Raw genomic sequence first — 23,921 nt, 5'->3', positions numbered from 1 at the left:
TGCCCACTTTATTTTGTAGTAGTTGTAGCAACACTACTTACGGAATCAGCTCCGACTTTCCAGTTAAATGGAACTCAACATTAGACTGCCATCATGGCATTATGTGCGTTGGTTCCCATAGGAACCAACGCACGGGCATCGATCGCGAGGATGTCCCACGCTAACGTACGTGGATATCCTGAAAAAAGATGCGGGAGCTCCACGGAATCGGAATGATTGGAGACTCCGATCGAAGCTCGTCTGAGAACGACTGAGAGAGGTTATGGTTGAAGCTGCAAAACTACCAAACAAACGAAAAGTTTTGCCTGAGGAGACAAAAATAAAAAAGGGGAGCTTACCCGGATAAACATTGCACCGGCTTTCAATCGCTGGCGTGAGCTCCAACGAGGAAATATTTTGGACCCAATACTGCCTTGACTCTGTTGCTTTCTCCAAAAATAGCCACCTTTGCAGTTCCACATTGACACGGCCAGCCAAACAAACTCAAAAGTAGTGCATAAAGAAAAAACAATGACTGCAAACTGCAAATATAACGTATAAGTACAATATGTAGGTTTCTACTGTGGGAATATCAGTCATACTGAATCATTGTGGCATTATCATGTCGGTTTGTATGTAGGTGACAGTAGTTTCTGACGATTTACGAGGCTATACCCTGGTCCTCATTGAAAATGTGGTCTTCTTTCAGGCAAAACATTACCGCTTTGGTCCATTGGCGCCACTAAAAGCAACCAAAACTGAAATTTCTTAAGATTTTGTTACAGATGGTGTTAGACTTAACGGTCTAACACCATCGTATTTTGCTGATTGTATTGCACCCTTGGTTCTGTCCAAAAATCTGCGTTCCAAGAACACTATTATTGATTCCCAGAAACCCGAAAATAGTCTGTAGGCTCCAGAGCGTTTTCTATTCGGGCTCCAGTACTCTATAATGCACTACCGGCAACAGTCTGAGATGCTACCTCAGGAGAAAAATTTAGGTCCCATCTTAAAACTCACCTACAGTATGTACTACAGCCTTTAAATAGACCCCTGTTTAAACCAGGTGACCTGCCGCTTTTCTGCTCTTACCCCCCCTCTCGTGCATGGAGAGGTTGCCAGATGGCCACGGATAATTTTAGTCTGAAGCTGTTCCTATGCATCGGTAGGTGACGTCTCGGTGTTGTTGACCTTTCTACATGGGAGAAGTCTATGAATGTTCTCATTCATCCAGGTTTAAGTCATCTCAAGGCATTCGATTGATCGCAACTGAACTGTTTGGTATGTCTTAAGGAGACGTTCCCCCGCTCATAACAGAGTAGGCTTCATCAGTTAGTGCTCATTGGTCAGATCTGATCTAGATTTGACCAATCTTAAGTTTATGAGCACAAACTGATGAAGCCTACATGGAAGAAGACCTACAACAACTATCTGCTAGATTCCCCATGGAATGGACTCTCACAATGTAATGTCATCATTGTAATAATTCAATAACTGTACCCACTTGGTACCCATTGCAGTAGGTTACCAAGAAGGGGGGCCCCCACAATTGGTGCCTCTTTATAATGTGTCTTTTTTTTTTTTTTTTTTCCAATTTTGGACTTTTGGAAATGTTCCTTACCAAGATGTGGGTTCAGATCAGGGGATGTTTTTGTGGTTTGTGAAGCCTTTTGAGGGGACTTGTGATTAGAAGCTATACAAAACAAGTTAGATAGATGGATTGATTTACTCAAAATTAGTAAATTGGAGGTATCTTTTTTTGCATTTTAATTCTTCATATAAATGTATTTCAAGTGATAATGTTTGTTAAGTTCCCCCCACTAATTCTGCCACTAGTTTTTATCCTGTCTCATCACTCGTTTGTCTGTCAGTATGGGCTGTGACCTAGTTGCACATTTGCCATTTGCATGTGTGTGTTTTAAGGCTACGCAATGTCGATAATCAGAAAACGTGTAGAAAAGGACAAAGTATCTTATTTTAGGGAGAAAAAAGCAAGCCCCAATAAGCAAACACTCGTCCAAAAATACCCCCAAAAAAGTGCAACCTGGGACTAGCAAACTTTGCAAGCGACTTTAGAAAAAAAGGTCTTCTATAATACAGACCTGGGCAAATTAAGGCCCGGGGGCCACATGCGGCACGTTAAACTTTTCAATCTGGCCCGCCAGAAATTCCCAAATATTTTTTTTAGATCTTGAAGATGGAAAGTGTAGCTGCCATTATGATGTGCAGTGATATTTTCTAATGACCGTAAGTCTTGAACTATGCAAAGTATTTCAATGGTTGGAATCTGTGCTTTTCAATGGTATGCTAGTTACTATGGTAATCTAATTAGTTACGATGGTAATCTAAATCACAGCAACTCAGACGTGGCACCAAGCAGTGTGGGTGGGGAGCCTTTCCACAGAGTGTTCCCAGAGCGGCCTGAAATACAAGTGTCAGGGACAGACGCGGAAGGAGTATTTTACAACAAAGTTCTACAAGAAAACTGATATTATATCAGATTGTAGGTGTTTTTTTTTACTCTTTGCGTTCATATTGCGCCGTGTTTGTTGCATTTTTGTTGTGTTTCGCTTGATTGTAAATAATGTGGATGGAGAGGGGGGGTGACGTTCATACGTTGTCAATATTCAGTGTTTTATCGGTCATAGTTGTATTGTAAATCCCACGTTCTTTATATTCGTGTATATTCTGTGTGTCTCATTCAGTAAAACGTGTAAAATTCCATTCTGTTTCCTGAGGCGGTCTGTCATAACGTTCTTAGCATTCAATCAGACATTATTGTGAGGTTTTGTATCAGTGTTCCTAAAAATAGGACCCAAACACACACATATTGTACAGCAGGTTATCACAGTTTGTGTGTGTTTGTGTGTGTGTGTGTGTGTGTGTGTGTGTATTTATATTTACAAACCCTGTTTCCATATGAGTTGGGAAATTGTGTTGGATGTAGATATAAACAGAATACAATGATTTGCAAATCATTTTCAACCCATATTCACTTGAATATGCTACAGAAACAACATATTTGGTGTTAAAACTGATAAACATTTTTTTTGTTGTAAATAATCATTAACTTTAGAATTTGATGCCAGCAACACGTGACAAAGAAGTTGGGAAAGGTGGCAATAAATACTGATAAAGTTGAAGAATACTCATCAAACACTAATTTGGAACATCCCACAGGTGTGCAGGCTAATTGGGAACAGGTGGGTGCCATGGTTGGGTATAAAAGCAGCTTCCATGAAATGCTAAGTAATTCACAAACAAGGATCGGGCGAGGGTCACCAATTTCTAGGCAAATTGTCGAATAGTTTTAGAACAACATTTCTCAATGAGCTATTGCAAGGAATTTAGGGATTTAACCATCTACGGTCCGTAAAATCATCAAAAGGTTTTGAGAATCTGGAGAAATCACTGCACGTAAGCGATGATATTACAGACCTTTGATCCCTCAGGCGGTACTGCATCAAAAACCGACATCAGTGTGTAAAGGATATCGCCACATGGGCTCAGGAACACGTCATAAAACCACTGTCAGTAACTACTGTACAGTTGGTCGCTACATCTGTAAGTGCAAATTAAAACTCTACTCTGCAAAGCTAAAGCGTTTTATCAACAACACAAAGGAACGCCGCCGGCTACGCTGGGCCCGAGATCATCTAAGATGGACTGATGCAAAGTGGAAAAGTGTTCTGTGGTCTGACAAATCCACATTTCAAATTATATTTGGAAACTGTGGACGTGGTGTCCTCTGGAACAAAGAGGAAAATAACCATCCGGATTGTTATAGGCGCAAAGTTCAAAAGCCAGCATCTGTGATGGTATGGGGGTGTATTAGTGCCCAAGGCATGGGTAACTTACACATCTGTGAAGGCACTATTAATGCTGAATGGTCCATACAGGTTATGGAGCAACATATCATGGACGTTATCAGGGACGCCCCTGCTTATTTCAGCAAAACAATGCCAAGCCACGTGTTACGACAGCGTGGCTTTGTAGTAAAAGAGTGCGGGTACATTCCTGGCCCACCTGCAGTCCAGACATGTCTCCCATCGAAAATGTGTGGCGCATTATGAAGCGTAAAATACGACAAAAAGACCCCGAACCGTTGAACAACTTAAGCTGTACATCAAGCAAGAATGGTAAAGAATTCCACTTTCAAAGCTCAACAAATAGTTTCCTCAGTTCTCAAATGTTTATTGAGTGTTGTTAAAAGAAAAGGTGATGTAACACAGTGGTGAACATGCCTTTTCCCAACTACTTTGGCACGTGTTGCAGCCATGAAATTCTAAGTTAATTATTATTTGCAAAAAAAAAATTAAGTTTATGAGTTTGAACATCAAATATATTGTCTTTGTAATGCATTCAACTGAATATGGGTTGAAAAGGATTTGCAAATCATTGTATTCGGTTTATATTTACATCTAACACAATTTCCCAACTCATATGGAAACAGGGGTTGTATATATATATATATATATATATATATATATATATATATATATATATATATATATATATACATATGGTAGATAGATATACCAGCCCCCAGACACATTTTTTTTCTCTAAATGTGGCCCCCGAGTCAAAATAATTGCCCAGGCCTGCTGTAATACGTGAACTTGGGAACACTGCTGCTGCTATCCATAGCTGATAGCAGCACTGACCAGTAATAACTCACAAATATTATACAGTACCTTTTTCTTTTGTCCATTTCTGTTCTCCATTTGTTCCTGTTTGTGTGAATGTTGTCTGTCTATCTGTGTGGGCCCTGCAATGAGGTGGCGACTTGTCCAGAGTGTACCCCACCTTTTGCCCGAACACAGCTGATATAGGCTCCAGCACCCTCCACGACCCCGAAAGGGACAAACAGTAGAAAATGGATGGATGGATTTGTTCCTGTTCCTGCCGCTGCTGTTTTTCAATGCCACGGCATGGACTGAGGATCACACAGGACTTATGTTAACCACGCAATAATAAAAATAGTGCAGTTAAAGTTAAAAAGTAAAAAATATTATCTTGTTAACTTTGTAGGGATCGGAATAAAACTCAATGTAACCGAGTAAAAGTAGCATTTATTCTTCACAAAAATACTCAAGTAAATGTAAAAAATGTGTTGCCTTAAAAATACTCCAAAGTACAATCTATCCAAAAAGATAGTGAAGTAAATAGTATCAGAGTAATTGTAGTCCGCTACTAGGCACCTCTGCTTTTCACCTACCTAAATGTCACACCCAAGATGACATACCTAGCTTATTGATTCATTCATTTTACAGTCCCTGTAAATGGAAATGACCTTTTGGTTGATTTATGTTACAGTTTTCTCCCAATCTAGTCCTCACCCACTTCAATGTAGGTGCTCTGTATATGCAGGTGACTAATACCTCTGAGTTTTTTTCTTGATAGTTTTCAATTATTATACATTGGTGTTCCATGCTGAAATGTTGACAACTGACATATTTTGCTTTTAGCAGCAACTGTTGGCTTTAGGAGGGATGAGGGGATGTTAATCCCTGGATATAATCTCCTGAGCGCTATTTTTACCAGGATTTAAAGTCAGGATTAAAACCCCTCTCTCTGTTGTATGCAGTTGCAGCCAGTGGTTTACATACACTTATCACAGGCATTAATGTTGTTTTAATCTTGACCTCCGAAGGATTTATTACAACCGTTCTATTGCCAAGGTGGATTGAATATCCAATGTACATTTCAGTGAGTTTTGCTGTGTGTTTTAGATTAAATCATTGTCCTGTGAAAATACCTAAATGTGTTCCAAGTCTTATTTGTTCCACTTTTGATTTCTAATAATGCAAATTCTGTAAATGCATCTCCATCTTCTGTTGCAGCGCTGTTTCAAAGTAGGCAGAAGTAGTAATACAAAACCCCCAAACCAGTGAAGTAATTGAAAACAAAATACAATAATTTACAACTCCTTTTCAACCTATATTCAGTTGAATAGACTGCAAAGACAAGATACCTAACGTTCGAACTGGAAAACTTTATTTTTTTGCAAATATTTGCTCATTTGGAATTTAATGCCTGCAACACGTGTCAAAAAAGCTGGCACAAGTGGCAAAAAAGACTGACAACGTTGAGGAATGCTCATCAAACACTTATTTGGAACATCCCACAGGTGAACAGGCTAATTGGGAACAGGTAGGTGCCATGATTTGGTACAAAAACAGCTTCCATGAAATGCTCAGTCATTCACAAACAAGAATGGGGCGGGGTCACCACTTTGTGAACAAGTGCGAGAGCAAATTGTCGAACAGTTTAAGAACAACATTTCTCAATGAGCTATTGAAAATTTAGGGATTTAATTATCTACTGTCCGTAATATCATCAAAGGGTTCAGAAAATCTGGAGAAATCATGACACGTAAGCGATGATATTACGGACCTTCGATCTCTCAGGCGGTACTGCATCAAAAAGCGACATCAGTGTGTAAAGGATATCACCCCATGGACTCAGGAACACTTCAGAAAACCACAGTTTGCCGCTACATCTGTAAGTGCAAGTTAAAACTCTAGGGGCGGCATGGCGTAGTGGGTAGAGCGGCCGTGCCAGAAACCTGAGGGTTACAGTTTTGCTCCCCGCTTCTACCATCCAAATCTCTGCAGTTGTGTCCTTGGGCAAGACACTTAACCCTTGCCCCCAATGCCGCTGACTCTGGTAACTGAATGATGAATTGCTTGCCCACGGACTTCCTTCTTGCCTTGCCCCTCTGGTCTGACAAAAGATTAATCCAACACGCACGTACAACAAACCCTGATGAACCAACGCAACTGATGGAGTTCGACTGTCGCAGGGTTAATGATCCTGGTGATCTTGAAGGGACCCACTGTTAAGGTCTCAAAAAAGGAATCCAATTGCGGATCAGTAAACAGTCTATTTAATAACAAAAAATCACTGGAGAAAATAATTCAAGAGTAACAAAATCAGCTCCAGGAAGACGGGGTCAAAGGTCTGTTCACCATCTGAGAAAATACAAAAACAGGAATCAAAAAGGTTCAGGGCAAAGGTCAGAATGATTGAGTTTAGTTTAGAGTGTACAACAGGGAACAGACAAATTGGCACTGGCTAGATGCCGATCTACGGTTTAGGTCAGGTTGTTGATTGGGAACAGGTGGGCTCAGAAGACTGACAGCACACCTGCAACTGATGACCGGGGAGGAGACTTACAGACACAAGAGGGAGGAGAGTAGGAACAAAGAGGGGGGAAAAAAGGCAGGAGAACCACCCTCATGGCACCCACAAACTCGAGAAAGCCAACGGTAACTAGCCAACGAAAGTACAACAGACATACCTTTTGTCCAGGTTGATAAGTGGGGGCTGGTTTCCTGTGGAGATCCACCAGCCATACGGTTCGGCGCAGCTGTCCGGGACAAAGCAGTTCTAGGATCCTGCCACACCCAATGAGCTCAGCAAATGTGCTGGTGGACAGAGGGGATTGTGATCTCCGACTCCTGTGAAGGCAAAAGAGGCGACTGGTAACATTAGGCGACTTTAAAAGGAAACATACCTCTGGCCCAGAAGGTGAGGGAATTGTGAGAACCTAGACGAAAGATGTCGATGGCATACGCAGCAGAGTGCCGTCTCCAGGGCCTGGTTAGCCTGCTTCGTCTGGTCTTTAGTCTGAGGGACACAACGCCTTGCAAAAAGCATCCCAAACTTTGCATGCAAATTGGAGTCCCCTGTATGAGACCAGGTCCAGAGGGATACTATGAATGCAGAAATTGTGCTTAACCAAAAGTTGAGTAGTTTCTATAGGCATATAGGTTGTTTGGACAGGGGAATATAGTGCGCCATCATTGAAGATCGCTTGACCACATTGAGTATGACAAAGTTTCCCCGGAAAACGGCTATTTTAAAGACCGTACTTTCTTAGGGGAGCAAAGTAAGATTTTTTTTTTAGCAATTTTATGCAAGTTTACAAGTTTGATTCCATAAAAACAACTGTCTTTCCCCCAATCTTGACACATTGTGTGTGTGTGTGTGTGTGTGTGTGTGTGTGTGTGTGTGTGTGTGTGTGTGTGTGTGTGTGTGTGTGTGTGTGTGTGTGTGTGTGACTGTTGTGAGTGTGAGTGTGTGTAGCATTTTTTCTCTAGTGACTCAAAGCGCTGAACATTGTGAAACCCAATATCTACGTTAAAACATTTTAAACCAGTGTGCGTGTCCCTGGGAGCAGGTAAGTAAAGTGTCTTGCCCAAGGACACAACGGCAGTGACTAGGATGGCAGAAGCGGGAATCGAACCTAAAACCCTCAAGTTGAGAGAGCAGTGGGCAGCGGCGGTGCCACGCCCGGGAATTGTTTATGGTGATTTAACCCCCAATTCAACCCTTGATGCTGAGTGCCAAGCAGGGAGGCAATGGGTCCCATTTTTATAGTCTTTGGTATGACTCGGCCGTGGTTTTAAACTCCCAACATACCGATCTCAGGGTGGACACTCTAACCACTAGGCCACTGAGTAGGTCGCACCACACTTACGGTGGCATTGGTGGCATTAGAACTTGTGTTGCAAAGCAGAAGGCGTTCAAATCTATGTCATAGCTGACAGTGTAGTGAGCGAGAGAGAGAGAGAAAGAGAGAAAGAGAGAGAGAGAGAGAGAGATCCATTCATCCATTTCCTACTGCTTATTCCCTTTGGGGGTAGCGGGGGAGGGTGCTGGAGCCTATCTCAGCTGCATTCGGGTGGAAGGCGGCGTACACCCTGGACAAGTCGCCCCCTCATCGCAGGGCCAACACAGATAGACAGACAACATTCACACTCACATTCACACACTAGGGCCAATTTAGTGTTGCCAATCAACCTATCCCCACAGGTGCATGTCTTTGGAAGTGGGAGGGAACCCCGAGTACAGGGGAGGACATGCAAACTCCACACATAAAGGCCTCGAACCCATTTAAAGAAATAAATGGAACAGTTTGCCAGTGTGAGAATTTTTTTTTTTTACGTTAGGCTTTCCATAGCAATCTAAAGGCAAAAAAAACTGATTTTGATTGAGTGATACTTTTATTAGTAGATTACACAGTACAGTACATATTCCGTACAATTGACCACTAAATGGCAACACCGAATAAGTTTTTCAACTTGTTTAAGTCGGGGTCCAGGTTAATCCTTTAATGGTAAAGATGGATATTTTCCTGTAGCTTGTTTTATGTTAATTATTTGAAGAAAAACAAAGTGTTAAAATGTAATACAGGACTTAATTGATTTGTGAACATTGAATCATTAGAGTAATTTGGGACACAATTTCACACTTGAATTGTTGTAATCGGGCAAAGAAGAAAGTAGTACTACTTTAACAACAGTGCTTACAACTGAATGGTAGCGTTTTGGTCCCACCTGCAGGACGCTTTAGGGACTGCATTTTCCAAATTAGACTTACAACCGAGGAAACCCGTGTTTGTTTTTTCAACTGCAGGAATTGGAACTGTTATCCAATTATGGTTACGATATGATTGTTTATTTGTTCAATGCATAAAACTGATTTATTTTCACAGGAAAATTAAATAATTACAACCTATAAGCTTACCCCTTAAGCTGTCTTCTTCTATCTGTATGATCATATAGGCGCTACAATGCATAATGTATATAATTTACTAAATATATACACTAGAATATCATCAAACCCGTAAGAACACAACTAATTTCTTAAAAGTGACTTAAAGGGAACAATTTGGAGGTGTTGTCATGACATGTGGTTTTCCAAACTGGGATGTGAAAGAGCGAGCTCATTTCCAAAAGTTCTATTTTTTTTTTTTTTTTTTTTTACCAAAAGAGGACCTTCTGTAAATCCTGAACTGTTTGGAAATGTTCATCCATCCATCCATCATTTGGTGCTTGTTTGGAAGTAACTTTTTTTTTGGAGATAGGTTCTGCTTTGTACTAATGATGGTCAGATGAAGTCTCATGGGCCATTGACCCAAGCACAAGACTCCACCTGCTGGTCAAATGTATAATTACTAACAGCGGTATCTTAAGTCTGAGGCATTGAATTGTTGCGTCACTTATGGCTCTTGGAAATGACAGTCAACCACAATAGATGTTTGACAAAATGATTTTGATAGTTAAATGAACAAAGTATAATAAAATATGTTTTATGTGTTATATCAATCAATCAATCAATGTTTACTTATATAGCCCTAAATCACTAGTGTCTCAAAGGGCTGCACAAACCACCACGACATCCTCGGTAGGCCCATATAAGGGCAAGGAAAACTCACACCCAGTGGGACATTGGTGACAATTATGACCCAGTGGGACGTCGGTGACAATGATGACTATGAGAACCTTAGAGAGGAGGAAAGCAATGGATGTCGAGCGGATCTAACAGGATACTGTGAAAGTTCAATCCACAATGGATACAACACAGTCGCGAGAGTCCAGTCCAAAGAGGATCCAAGACACAGCAGCGAGAGTCCCGTTCACAGCGGAGCCAGCAGGAAACCATCCCAAGCGTAGGCGGACCAGCAGCGCAGAGATGTCCCCAGCCGATACACAGGCGAGCAGTACATGGCCACCGGATCGGACCGGACCCCCTCCACACGGGAGAGTGGGACATAGAAGAAAAAGAAAAGAAACGGCAGATCAACTGGTCTAAAAAGGAGGTCTATTTAAAGGCTAGAGTATACAAATGAGTTTTAAGGTGAGACTTAAATGCTTCTACTGAGGTGGCATCGCGAACTGTTACCGGGAGGGTATTCCAGAGTACTGGAGCCCGAACGGAAAATGCTCTATAGCCCGCAGACTTTTTTTGGGCTTTGGGAATCACTAATAAGCCGGAGTCCTTTGAACGCAGATTTCTTGCCGGGACATATGGTACAATACAATCGGCAAGATAGGATGGAGCTAGACCGTGTAGTATTTTATACGTAAGTAGTAAAACCTTAAAGTCACATCTTAAGTGCACAGGAAGCCAGTGCAGGTGAGCCAGTACAGGCGTAATGTGATCAAACTTTCTTGTTCTTGTCAAAAGTCTAGCAGCCGCATTTTGTACCAACTGTAATCTTTTAATGCTAGACATGGGGAGACCCGCAAATAATACGTTACAGTAGTCGAGGCGAGACGTAACAAACGCATGGATAATGATCTCAGCGTCTTTAGTGGACAGAATGGAGCGAATTTTAGCGATGTTACGGAGATGAAAGAAGGCCGTTTTAGTAACGCTTTTAATGTGTGCCTCAAAGGAGAGAGTTGGGTCGAAGATAATACCCAGATTCTTTACCGTGTCGCCTTCTTTAATTGTTTGGTTGTCAAATGTTAGAGTTGTATTATTAAATAGAGTTCGGTTATATGTTATATGTTATGTTATGGTTATATGTGTTTGTATTTTGCCAACATGGTAGAATCATCTGATAGAGCAGGTGTTTATGTCACCCTGAGGAAATGGCATAAAGAGGTAGATGACAATATAATGTAACTTGGACAATGATGTACAGAACAGAGATTTATTTCATTTGGTTTAAGGCAATTATTTTTTCTATTTTTTTTTGACAAAATCTCTCCATCATCCAGCTACTGCGGATCGGGGTGTGCCTCAACGTTGACCCTTGCCCACAACGGAAAAACGGATAGGGACTTGGTGTTCACTCCTTTTTACATACAGTCTATGGTTTACTATTGTCTTTACTTGCCGGCCTCATCACCATGACAGTCACAACTACCACAGCAGCTGATAATTATGACTTACGAATACAGACCACCTAATAAGAGACTGTAGGAGTCATTTAAGGCAGTGGTTCTCAACCTTTTTTCAGTCATGTACCCCCTGTGAACATTTTTTTTAATTCAAGTACCCCCTAATCAGAGCAAAGCATTTTTGGTTGAAAAAAAGAGATAAAGAAGTAAAATACAGCACTATGTCATCAGTTTCTGATTTATTAAATTGAATAACAGTGCAAAATATTGCTCATTCGTAGTGGTCTTTCTTGAACTATTTGTAAAAAAAAAGATACAAAAATGACTAAAAACTTGTTGAAAAATAAAGAAGTGATTCAATTATAAATAAAGATTTCTACACATAGAAGTAATCATCAACTTAAAGTGCCCTCTTTGGGGATTGTAATAGAGATCCATCTGGATTCATGAACTTAATTCTAAACATTTTTCACAAAAAAAGAAATCTTTAACATCAATTTTTATGGAACATGTCCACAAAAAATCTACCTGTCAACACTGAATATTGCATTGTTGCACTTATTTTCACAGTTTATGAACTTACATTCATATTTTGTTGAAGTATTATTCAATAAATATTTTTCTAAAATATTTTTTAATTGTTGCTATTTTTAAAATATGTTTTTAAATTTCAAGTACCCCTTGGAATACCTTCAAGTACCCCCAGGTGTACGCGTACCCCAATTTGAGAACCACTGATTTAAGGCATCCTTATTTTGAGTTGGCATTACTTTCTTTTGTCACTAGGTGGCGGGCTTTTTGATTAAACAGTGCAGGGGGAAAGGCATATATAGGAGCACAAGTGAGCCTTAAAGGCCTACTGAAATGACATTTTATTTAAACGGGGATAACAGGTCCATTCTATGTCATACTTGATCATTTCGCGATATTGCCATATTTTTGCTGCAAGGTTTTTATTAGAGAACATCGACGATAAAGTTTGCAACTTTTGGTGCTGATAAAAAAGGCTTGCCTGTACCAGAAGTCGCAGACGATGACGTCACCCGTGTGAGGGCTACTCACGTCCTAACATTGTTTATAATGGGAGCCTCCAGCGGCAAGAGCTATTCGAACCGAGAAAACGACGATTTCCCCATTTATTTGAGCGAGGATGAAAGATTTGTGGATGATGATATTGATAGCGAAGGACTAGAAAAAAAACAACAACAATAAAAGGCGATTGCATTGGGACGGATTCAGATGTTTTTAGACACATATACTAGGATAATTCTGGGAAATCCCTTATCTTTCTATAGTGTTGCTAGTGTTTTAGTGAGATTAAATAGTACCTGATAGTCGGAGGGGTGTGTCCACTGGTGTCTTGAGGCCAGTTTCTGAGGCAAGTCGACGGCAGCTGCATGGACAGCGCAAGCTCAGCTGATCTCCGGTAAAAGGCGACTTTTTACCACAATTTTCTCACCGAAACCTACCGGTTGACAAGTGGTCGGAAACCATGTTCGCTTGACCGCTCTGATCCATAGTAAAGCTTCACCTCCGGGAATTTTGAACAAGATCACATGATCAACCAATTCTCCATCTTTCTACTTTGACTTCTCCATTATTAATTGAACAAATTGCAAAAGATTCAGCAACACAGATCTCCAAAATACTGTGTAATTATGCGGTTAAAGCAGACGACTTTTCGCTGTGTGTGTGTGCAGCGCTCATATTTCCTTAAAACCCGTGACGTCTTGCGTACACGTCATCATTACACGACGTTTTCAAGACGAAACTCCCGGGAAAGTTAAAATTGCAATTTAGTAAACTAAAAAGGCCGTATTGGCATGTGTTGCAATGTTAATATTTCATCATTGATATATAAACTATCAGACTGCGCGGTCGGTAGTGGTGGGTTTCGGTAGGCCTTAAGGCAGCAAGGACTCAGATGTGGGAGCACAAACTGTTCTTACCAGCAGCGGACAGCGGCAGGCAGGAAAGACAGGAGAACATATGGCACAATGTCACTGCAATAATCCATGGTATGTTTCATTCACCCTGCAAGTTCGTTAATAAATATGCATGAACTGGATTTCTGACTGGACCTCGCTTCGTTGCAATGTTTGCTGCTGCGTAGGATCACTCCCTCAAACCTGTTGAGTAGTGCCATTACAGAGACTATATAATATATTAAATATATGCATTAAGTGTAACACCTGAAGATATCCCGGTTTTAGATCTTGTTAGGATATAATTAAGATAATGAAGGATAAAGTTATTAAGAAATGTTTAATAATGATATGCTTAGATGAGGTGGCGACGTGTCCAAGGTGTACCCCGCCTTCCGCCCGAATGCAGCTGAGATAGGCTCCAGCACCCCGCGCCACCCCAAAAGGGGCAAGCGGTAGAAAATGGATGGATGGATGGATGGATGCTTAGAATAGGCCGTGCAATTAATCATAGGCTCTAAATCCAAGTTGAAAGTGGGTGAAAGTTCATGCCTACGCACATACAACTTTTATCACCCACATTCTTGCCACTGCTGACGTGGCTTCCTTGCCAAGGTCCGAAAGATAATACCAGATATCTCCCATCCAAAGGCAAAACCCAGTAACTCAATTTTGGTCAAAACTGAGCTGATAATAATTTTGGAGTTCCTAGGTGATATGCTTTACATTAGTGTATGCAATATTGTAATTTGTTCCGTAAGTACGCTGTTACGAGCATGGCAGAACCTAGCAACTACCACATAACCGCGTAGATACAACAGAAAAACCTAGTATCTCAAGGGACCAATCAGAGCTTCTTTGTCAGTCGCCTTATTGTCTTTAACGAGACATTTGCACGAATGGGGGCTGACGGTCAACCTGATTATGTGATATTATGGCACGAGGGGATATTTGGAAGATTGGCCCAGGACGTTGCAAGCACCTTCATTAAATGTATTGTTCTCGATTCTTCCCCTTTCATACTCTTTTGGGCAGATAACTGTGGAGGTCAAAATAAAAACTGGACGCTGTACACGGCTCTTGCCCAATGTGCAAACACAGAATGGGGCCCACCCGAGATTGTGATAAAATATCTGGAGAAAGGGCACACGTTCATGAGAGCAGATTTAATCCATAGCTCAATCGGCAAGAAAATGAAAGCTCAAGAAAACATCTATACGTTTGATGACTTTGTAGATCTTTGTAAGACAACATCAAGATAGTATGGTTTTCCTTTGTTTTCTCAAAATCAGCTAGAAGTGAGTTACTAGGTTTTGCCTTTGGACGGGGGATATGAAGTTGGAGTCCAGGGAGGAGAAAGCAGAGGAATACACCACACCCGGAGGAATTCATCTCATTGCATATTTATAAATCCATCCATCCATCCATCCATTTCTACCACTTGTCCTGTTCGGGGTCGCAAGGGATGCTGGCGGGGGGCGGGGTACACCCTGGACAAGTTGCCCCCTCATCACAGGGCCAACACAGATAGACAGACAACATTCACACTCACATTCACACACTAGGGCCAATTGTGTTATATGTTGTAAGAGCGCCCTGTGTAATCCGACCGTGTTGAATGCTACTAGGGATAGATAGATAGATAGATAGATAGATAGTACTTTATTGATTCCTTCAGGAGAGTTCCTTCAGGAAAATAAATAGTGCTCAGAGAAATTGTATTGGAATTGTATCCAATAGGGAATAAATACTTCTGATTTGAACTTTATGCATCTTGTCCCATTTAAACATCTTCTGGCTCCAGTTTAAACAAATACATCAACAATCTGTATATATTACATTTTTTTCAATTGTTGTTTGAAAAATAATTACAGCTGTTCGATGCTGCTTTATCGTTCATAGTTTTGCCCAAAAAGGCACGTGGCTCAATGTGGGCGTGGGTAAACGTTGAGGTACGCCCAATCTGCAGGCGGCAGCCAAGCGTACTTGAAAAAGGAGAGGACTTAAAGGGGTGCCGAGGGGAACGTCTCTGTTATGTTAATCACAATCTTGGAGCCCAATGGTCTTTGTTTGCTAGCATGGTTCAAATGTCAATTTAAGAACTGCCAATGTGTTTACAGAGGTCCCAGTTCCCCTATGCCTCTTGACATCCAAATCGCTGCTGTTGTGTCTTTGAGCAGGAAACTTCACCCTTACCCCCAGTGCCTCTCACACTGGTGAATGAATGATAAGTGGTGGTCGGAGGGGCCGTAGTCGCAAACTGGCAGCCTCGCTTCCGTCAGTCTACCCCAGGGTAGCTGTGGCTACAAATGTAGCTTACCACCACCAGGTGTGAATGAAAGATGGGTTCCCACTTCTCTGTGAGGCCTTTGAGTATATAATAATAGAAAAGCGCAATATAAAATCTAATCCATTATTATTACAATTCCTGGGCTGGATTTAGCCCCCGGGTCGCTAGTTGAATGGCATTGATGATGTACAGTCTGATTTGTATGTATGACAGTATCAAAAAATCATGTTATTTTCTTTTATTATGTCATTTTTGTGACAACAATATCATATAAATGACATGTGTGACACCACAAACTTAGCACAAAGAGGGGCCATGTTCGCATGTTAGTACGAAACCCGTTTCAATATGAGTTGGGAAATTGTTTTAAGATGTAAATATAAACGGAATACAATGATTTGCAAATCATTTTCAACCCATATTCAGTTGAATATGCTACAAAGACAACACATTTGATGCTCGAACTGATACATTTTTTTTTTGTGCAAATAATCATTAACTTTAGAATTTGATGCCAGCAACACGTGACAAAGAAGTTGGGAAAGGTGGCAATAAATTCTGATAAAGTTGAGGAATGCTCATCAAACACTTTTATGGAACATCCCACAGGTGGGCAGGCTATTTTGGAACAGGTGGGTGCCATGATTGGGTATAAAAGCAGCTTCCATGAAATGCTAAGTAATTCACAAATAAGGGTGGGGTGAGGGTCACCACTTTGAAAGCAAATTGTCGAACATTTTTAGAACAACATTTCTCAACGAGCTGATGCAAGGAATTTAGGGATTTTACCATCTACGGTCCGTAAAATGAATTCAAAAGTTCAGAGAATCTGGAGAAATCACTGCACGTAAGTGATGATATTACGGACTTTTGACCCCTCAGGCGGTACTGCATCAAAAAACGACATCAGTGTGTAAAGGATATCACCACATGGGCTCAGGAACACTTCATAAAACCACTGTCAGTAACTACAGTTGGTCGCTACATCAGTAAGTGCAAGTTAAAACTCTACTATACAAAGCCAAACCCATTTATCAACAATATCCTGAAACGCCGCCGGCTTGGCTGGGCCCGAGCTCACCTAAGATGGACTGATGCAAAGTGGAAAGGTGTTCTGTGGTCTGACGAGTCCACATTTCAAATTGTATTTGGAAACAGAGGACGTGGTGTCCTCCAGAACAAAGAGGAACATAACCATTTGGATTGTTTTAGGTGCAAAGTTCAAAACCCTTATGTAGCCGGGGATCGGACCGCCAAGAGCCCTGCCTCAGGCTGCCGCCCAGCTCACATTGCACCCGACCTCTATGGCCCTTCCTATGGGTGGTGAGCCCATTGGAGGGGGGACCCACGTTGCGTCTTCGGGCTGTGCCCGGCCGGGCCCCATGGGTACAGGCCCGGCCACCAGGGTCTCGCCATCGTGCCCCACCTCCGGGCCTGGTTCCAGAGGGGGGCCCCGGTGACCTGCGTCCGGGCGAGGGAAATCTGGGTCCTTTGTTTTTACTTTTCATAGAGGTCTTTGAGCTGCTCTTTGTCTGGTCCCTCACCTAGGACCAGTTTGCCTTGGGAGACCCTACCAGGGGGCTTAAAGCCCCCGGACAACATAGCTCCTAGGATCATTGGGACACGCAAACTCGTCTACCACCTCGAGAGGAGCCTCAGGATGCCACCCGAACGCCACCCGAGGGAGGTGTTTAGGGCACGTCCAACCGGTAGGAGGCCACGGGGAAGACCCAGGACACGTTGGGAAGACTATGTCTACCGACTGGCCTGGGAACGTCTCGGGATCCCCCGGAAAGAGCTAGACGAAGTGGCTGGGGAGAAGGAAGTCTGGGCTTCCCTGCTTAGGCTGCTACCCCCGTGACCCGACCTCGGATAAGCAGAAGAAGATAGATGGATGGATGGATGGAGTTCAAAAGCCAGCATCTGTGATGGTATGGGGGTGTGTTAGTGCCCAAGACATGGGTAACTTACACATCAGTGAAGGCACCATTAATGCTGAAAGGTACATACAGGTTTTGGAGCAACATATGTTGTCATCTAAGCAACGTTATCATGGACCCCCCTGCTTATTTCAGCAAGTGTTACAACAGCGTGGCTTCATAAAAAAAGAGTGTGGGTACTTTCCTGGCCCGCCTGCAGTCCAGACCTGTCTACCATCGAAAATGTATGGCGCATTATGAAGCGTAAAATACGATAGCGAGACCCCGGACTGTTGAACGACTGAAGCTCTACATAAAACAAGAATGGGAAATAATTCCATTTTCAAAGCTTCAACAATTAGTTTCCTCAGTTCTCAAACGTTTATTAGAGTGTTGTCAAAAGAAAAGGTGATGCAACACAGTGGTGAACATGCACTTTCTCAACTACTTTGGCACGTGTTGCAGCCATGAAATTCTAAGTTAATTATTATTTGAACAAAAAAATAAAGTTTATGAGTTTGAACATCAAATATCTTGTCTTTGTAGTGCATTCAATTGAATATAGGTTGGAAAGGATTTGCAAATCATTGTATTCCGTTTATATTTATATCTAACACAATTTTCCAAATCATATGGAAACGGGGTTTGTAATTAAAGTGACCTGAACAATATCCTCATGCAGGGCAGCTGCTAAGAATTCTGGATGCCCCGGGAGAATGTCGTTGTGGGTCCCTGTACCCCATTCATTACCTGTGTGTGTGGGAGTTTGGGCCCTTGGAATTGTTAAAACATTTCCCCCCCTATACGATGACACTGGCATCATGAGCTGTACGGACACAGCTGACAAATGTGTAACATGTGACTAATAATACCTAATTGATAGGGAATAGTTTATGTCATTTAACTTAATAAAGTAAGGAAGACAGATGAGGTGTCGACTTGTGAAGGGTGTAACCCGCCTTCCGCCCGAGTGCAGCTGGGATAGGCTCCAGCACCTCTCGATGCCAACATGGATGAATGGATGGAAGGTAAGGAAGAGTTGCATGTAAGAATACATTATGGAGAGCACAGCGGAATGGTTGTGAATAAGACTGCAGTGTGTTTGTGTACACTACAGGAAGTTCTCTTCTGTAGAAAAAAACAAAAAACAAACCCACATAGTATCCCATCGAGTCATCAACGTAACATTTGCTGTATGTTTATTGTTACACTGGGATCTTGATTTTTAATTTTTTAAATATTTTAAGCTTGAGGAACACGCACAAACGCCCTCAATGTTTTTACCACCACATTTAACTCATTGCAATGACGTAAATATATCATTTTTAACTGGCTTTTACTTTGACAGCTCTAACAGGAAGTATACGTGTATTGATGAGTCGTACTTGATGTTAGTCATCTGCATTGAGGGGAGAAGCTTCATCGAAGATTTAAAAACCTGGCCAGGGGAATTAAAAAAACCTTCAATGTCATCTCATGATTGAAGACGCCAATAATTGTACTTTATTTGTCTTCACTCTCGATATTTGATTCAACTCTGGTGTCTCAATTCGTCGTCGTGAAGCGTCCGTGGTCACTTGGCGTCATCTGAACGGACGTAAAGACCAAATCCTCTCAGCAGCACATCTCTCTATCTCGCTTTGCCTTTTGGAATTATTCTTCCTAGTTTTAATTGTTCGCGGTAGAGGAGCATCACGTTTATTCACCTGCTCGGATGACCTACTTTGTATGATGCGGGAAATTTCTGGTGGGAGGTTGACGGCAACAGCCAGTCTTGGAGGGCACACCGTCTGATAGAGACGCCTTACCTTTTTTGTAAATCTCTATCTTTTTAAAGGAACATTCCTTGATGGACGTGTAATGAAGATAAAGGATGGACATGTTTTGGGAATTACTATTCATTCTCCACGCCAACTGTATAACCTGCATATTAGGTGAGTCATTCTGTATGATATTCTCCTTTATGACATGAAGACGTATGAGAGAATTGATAAGCATTGATATATGACAGCAAACATGTTGTGTTCATGAAGCACACACTTTTGTGGTGTCCCTATATCAAAAAATTAAGTATCCCCAATCTCAACTCATTGTATAGATAGACAAGCTGTCACAAAAACGGTCTTATCCATTTAAAAGACTCCACCATCATGGGCAAGACCAGGGGTCTGCAACCTGGGGCTCTGGAGCCACATGCGGCTCTTTCATCCCTCAGTTGTGTGTTATGTACGGGGGGAGTAGACGGCACAAACAACAAGGGGTGCAGTATTTAACGCAATGATTTATTATATATATGCGCTATAGATATATGATAACAAATAATAGTAATATAATCAACTAGAGCAGTGGTTCGCAACCTTTTTCAGTGATGTACCCCCTGTGAAATAATTTTTCAATTCAAGTACCCCCTAATCAGAGCAAAGCATTTTTGGTTGAAAAAAAAATAGATAAAAAAGTAAAATACAGCACTAGGTCATCAGTTTTGGAATTGATTAAATTGTATAACAGTGTAAAATATTGCTCATTTATAGAGGTTTTTCTTGAACTATTTGGAAAAAAAGATATAAAAATAACTAAAAACTTGTTGAAAAATAAACAAGTGATTCAAATATAAATAAAGATTTCTACACATAGAAGTAATCATCAACTTAAAGAGCCCTTTTTGGGGATTGTAATAGAGATCAATCTGGATTCATGAACTTAATTCTAAACAATCCTTCACAAGAAAATACATCTTTAACATTTATATTCATGGAACATGTCCACAAAATAATCTAGCTGTCAACACTGAATTTTGCATTGTTGCATTTCTTTTCTCAGTTTATGAACGTACATTCATATTTTTTTGAAGTATTATTCAATAAATATATTTATAAAGGATTTTTTAATTGTTGGTAAATTTAGAATATTTAAAAAAAAATCTCATGTACCCCATGGCATACCTTCAAGTACCCCTAGGGGTACGCGTACCTCCATTTGAGAACCACTGAAGTAGAGAATGGCGTGTGACAAAATCCAAGAGAATTTATGCTGTGTGCGACTATGTGTATGAATTAACTTTTGAGTGTTACCGTAAATGTTGAGCGAGAGGCAAGTCCAAAAGGGGACAGGGCATGCTCATAGATCCGTGAAACAAGCAGGAATTCGTGGGCTATAGCAGGGCGTAGGCGGTCCGTGTCCTACTGGGGTCCAGGATCAAGGGAGGCAGTCCGGAATCCAGTAGGAAGTCGAGGCACACAGCTCTATCACGGAGGACAGGGGAAGCACTGTGGGAAACACAAATGACATAAGACACAGTAACAGGGAAGGCACAGAGAGAGAGATCAAATATGCGCGAGGTAAGCCAGAGACGGGATGCTTATCTACCATAGGCACATTTTTGCCAGTGGGTGCTCGGACGGGCGGTAAATCTGACGCTACTTTTCTGAACATGCGTGGTTTTTGCTTGGTGGTGAGATAGGATTTGCCATCAATCCCACGTGGGTGCTCCACATTGTCCGTGGTTGCTCCGGCCCCAAAGCACCCACAGGATCTGCGCCAATGCTTACTACGGGAACAGATAATTACGTTCTGGCCCAGGAACTCAGGTCTGCACTGGCTTAAGAAGGCAGCACCTCTGATCATCCACAGTTGCGCTGATTGCTAGTGATTGATTGCAGCTGCCGGCTGCAGCAGGACTCAGACGCGCCTGGCGCGTTCCTCGATGTGCGTTCCTGGAGGTGTGCTCATTAGAGCTCACAGATGAGTGCGCATTGGCATGCGCCCGGGCCGTGACATTGTGGCTCCTGATAGTTTATTCTTGTGTGTACTGTAGTCACTACGCTGTCCCTTCAGGCACCCGCATGGGTCTTTCAAAGTTCTGCATCAGCCATTCAATTCAAGTGTTTTCTGGTGGCAAATCATGACACTGAGGCTATGTCTACTCTAAGCCGGATTAATGCTTTAAATGAATAATTATTTAGCCTAAGCCTCGTTTCAGTCACACTAAGTCACCGCTCAAGGCTCCCTCCTCGGACAATTTTTTACAAGAATAAGTGCGCCGTCTATTTGTTGAATCTCTGGCTCTTAGCTTTGTATAGACTCATTGATCGTTTACGAACCGTGATTTCGGAGAGGAAGTGATGCCAGAAAGACCGCGGCCCACACAGGAAGTGACATCAGAAAGAATACGCCACAGCAAGCTACATAACAACCCGTTCGGTAACTTGGCGCAACCACTAGAAAGATGGAGGCCAATCATCCAGACATGCCAGTGTTTCTTTTTCTTGTACATGTGCAGGCGCTTATCATGATTTAGCTTCTTAGCTTCCTTTGTTGCTCATAAGCAATGGTAACGAGAGAGGGATTGAGTTTTATTTTATTTGGTGTTGTGTTACAATATTTTTACACAGGTTGGCAGTATGTAGTATTAGTACCACCCTTTCTAGATATATAAAGATTTGTATTTATAACACTAATAATATATACATATTGTGCAAATATAAACAAGGTAAGCTTTTAGTTAATTATTGTATTTATTTTTTATTTATTTTGTAATAGTTTTTTAATCTTCATGATTTACTTCAAGTTATTACAGTATGTCTCTATATACTTATGTATTTATTTATTTTGATTAATTTTGGCTAAAGGCATTTCAATTTCTTACACACACTTGTTGTTACATATGTTGGCCAGAGGTGGAGCACTTAATTTTTTTTACAAACACTTGTTATTTCATATGTAAGCCAGAGGGGGAGCACTTTTAAAACCGACACAGTCAATTTGAAAAATCCCTCTTTTTTCGTAGCACCATAATTTTGATACATTTCACCGCCAGAGGTGCAAATGAGACATTCTGTACTAGATGCGATGGTTTCCCATATTGGTGCCATGATTTCGGTCCTAACTTGGTCACCAATCCTCACATGGACGGTACTTTTCCTTGTTGATGTCTCAAGAAGGGTAGAAATACAAGAACACACACACACACACACACACACACACACCCACACACACACTCACACTCACACTCACACTCACACACACACACACACACACACACACACACACACACACACACACACACCTTTAACTATGAGGGAATAATTAACAACAATTCAATGAAGTGATAATCATGTAATCCCACAATACCCGGTTTGTGGTCAAGTAGAGATGCACCCACCAAAGCACTTTCAATCCCTGTATGAACAATAATTAATTACTTTTTTAGAGTAATTTGCCTAACACTGGTGACAACACAACAGATCATAAAACAAAAATCCAGCACAGTTGGATCTTAACTAATTGTGGGGGAGAAGCTAGGAAAGAAACCAGTTACAAAATAACATGTAAAATATGAGGTTGTGGGAGAACAAGACAGGAACGTAACGTGACAATACCGCATATACTTCAATATAGTGATCAAATAGTTTTGTGGCTCCAAGAAGGTTTTGATTTGGTGAAAACATGCCCAAATGGCTCTTTTGATGCATAAAGTTGCCCACCTTTGGGCAAGACCATAGACCTGTTAAAAATGACCTCACAGGCGTGTAGAACTGCACAAAACTTGACTGGACTTCAACACAGTCAACATGAAGTTGGTGAGAAAAAGACCACTATTGGTGAAACAATTGACAAGAGGAATAAATAAAACAATACAGTAACAGCCAGTCACAATTGCTCTGATTTCACCTTGTGGAGTAGGATCGATTGTGGAAAAGCTGAGGGACCAGCCCAAATACAAGGGAAGACCTGGTGAACATTATCAGGGGTTGGCACCACGATCAACAAAAGGAATTAGTAACACCTATTTCTGAAATGGATTGAGATGCTGAGGCCCACAAGGTTCCTCTGCTCTAGAACAGTGGTCGCCAACCTTTTTGTCGCTGCGGACCGGTCAACGCTTGATAATTCGTCCTGCGGCCCGTCATGAAAAAGGGAGTTTTTTGGGGTTGGTGCACTAATTGTAAGTTTATCTTGTGTTTTTTATGTTTATTTAATAAAAAAAATAGATAAAATAAAAATAAAAAAATTAAAAATTAATAAAAAATTATTCTGCGGCCCGGTACCAATCGAGCTATGTCCTTTCTTGGTGGTCCTGGGAACCCGCAAGACGACGGCTTGGGACTGTCACAATACCTTAGCTACGTCTGTTAAAATGAGTCATTAAATGACTCCCGCCTCCTGGTGG

General features: G+C 41.5%; 1 protein-coding gene across 1 annotated transcript in view; it reads left to right on the top strand.

Annotated features, from left to right (window-relative positions):
* The first annotated feature begins 19,107 nt into the window (after positions 1–19,107).
* Positions 19,108–23,921, top strand: part of ca10a (carbonic anhydrase Xa) — an 88,594-nt gene continuing 83,780 nt past the window's right edge. Inside the window, exon 1 of the mRNA XM_061908605.1 lies at positions 19,108–19,686. Within this exon, the coding sequence (XP_061764589.1) occupies positions 19,626–19,686 (61 nt within the window). The 5' untranslated portion in view covers positions 19,108–19,625. The remainder of the gene's footprint in view (positions 19,687–23,921) is intronic.

The sequence above is a fragment of the Nerophis ophidion genome, linkage group LG08, assembly GCF_033978795.1.
Source record: "Nerophis ophidion isolate RoL-2023_Sa linkage group LG08, RoL_Noph_v1.0, whole genome shotgun sequence".
Taxonomy (NCBI): Eukaryota; Metazoa; Chordata; class Actinopteri; order Syngnathiformes; family Syngnathidae; genus Nerophis; species Nerophis ophidion.
Note: the sequence above shows the minus strand (reverse complement) of the source record. Positions and strands in the feature narration are given on the sequence as shown.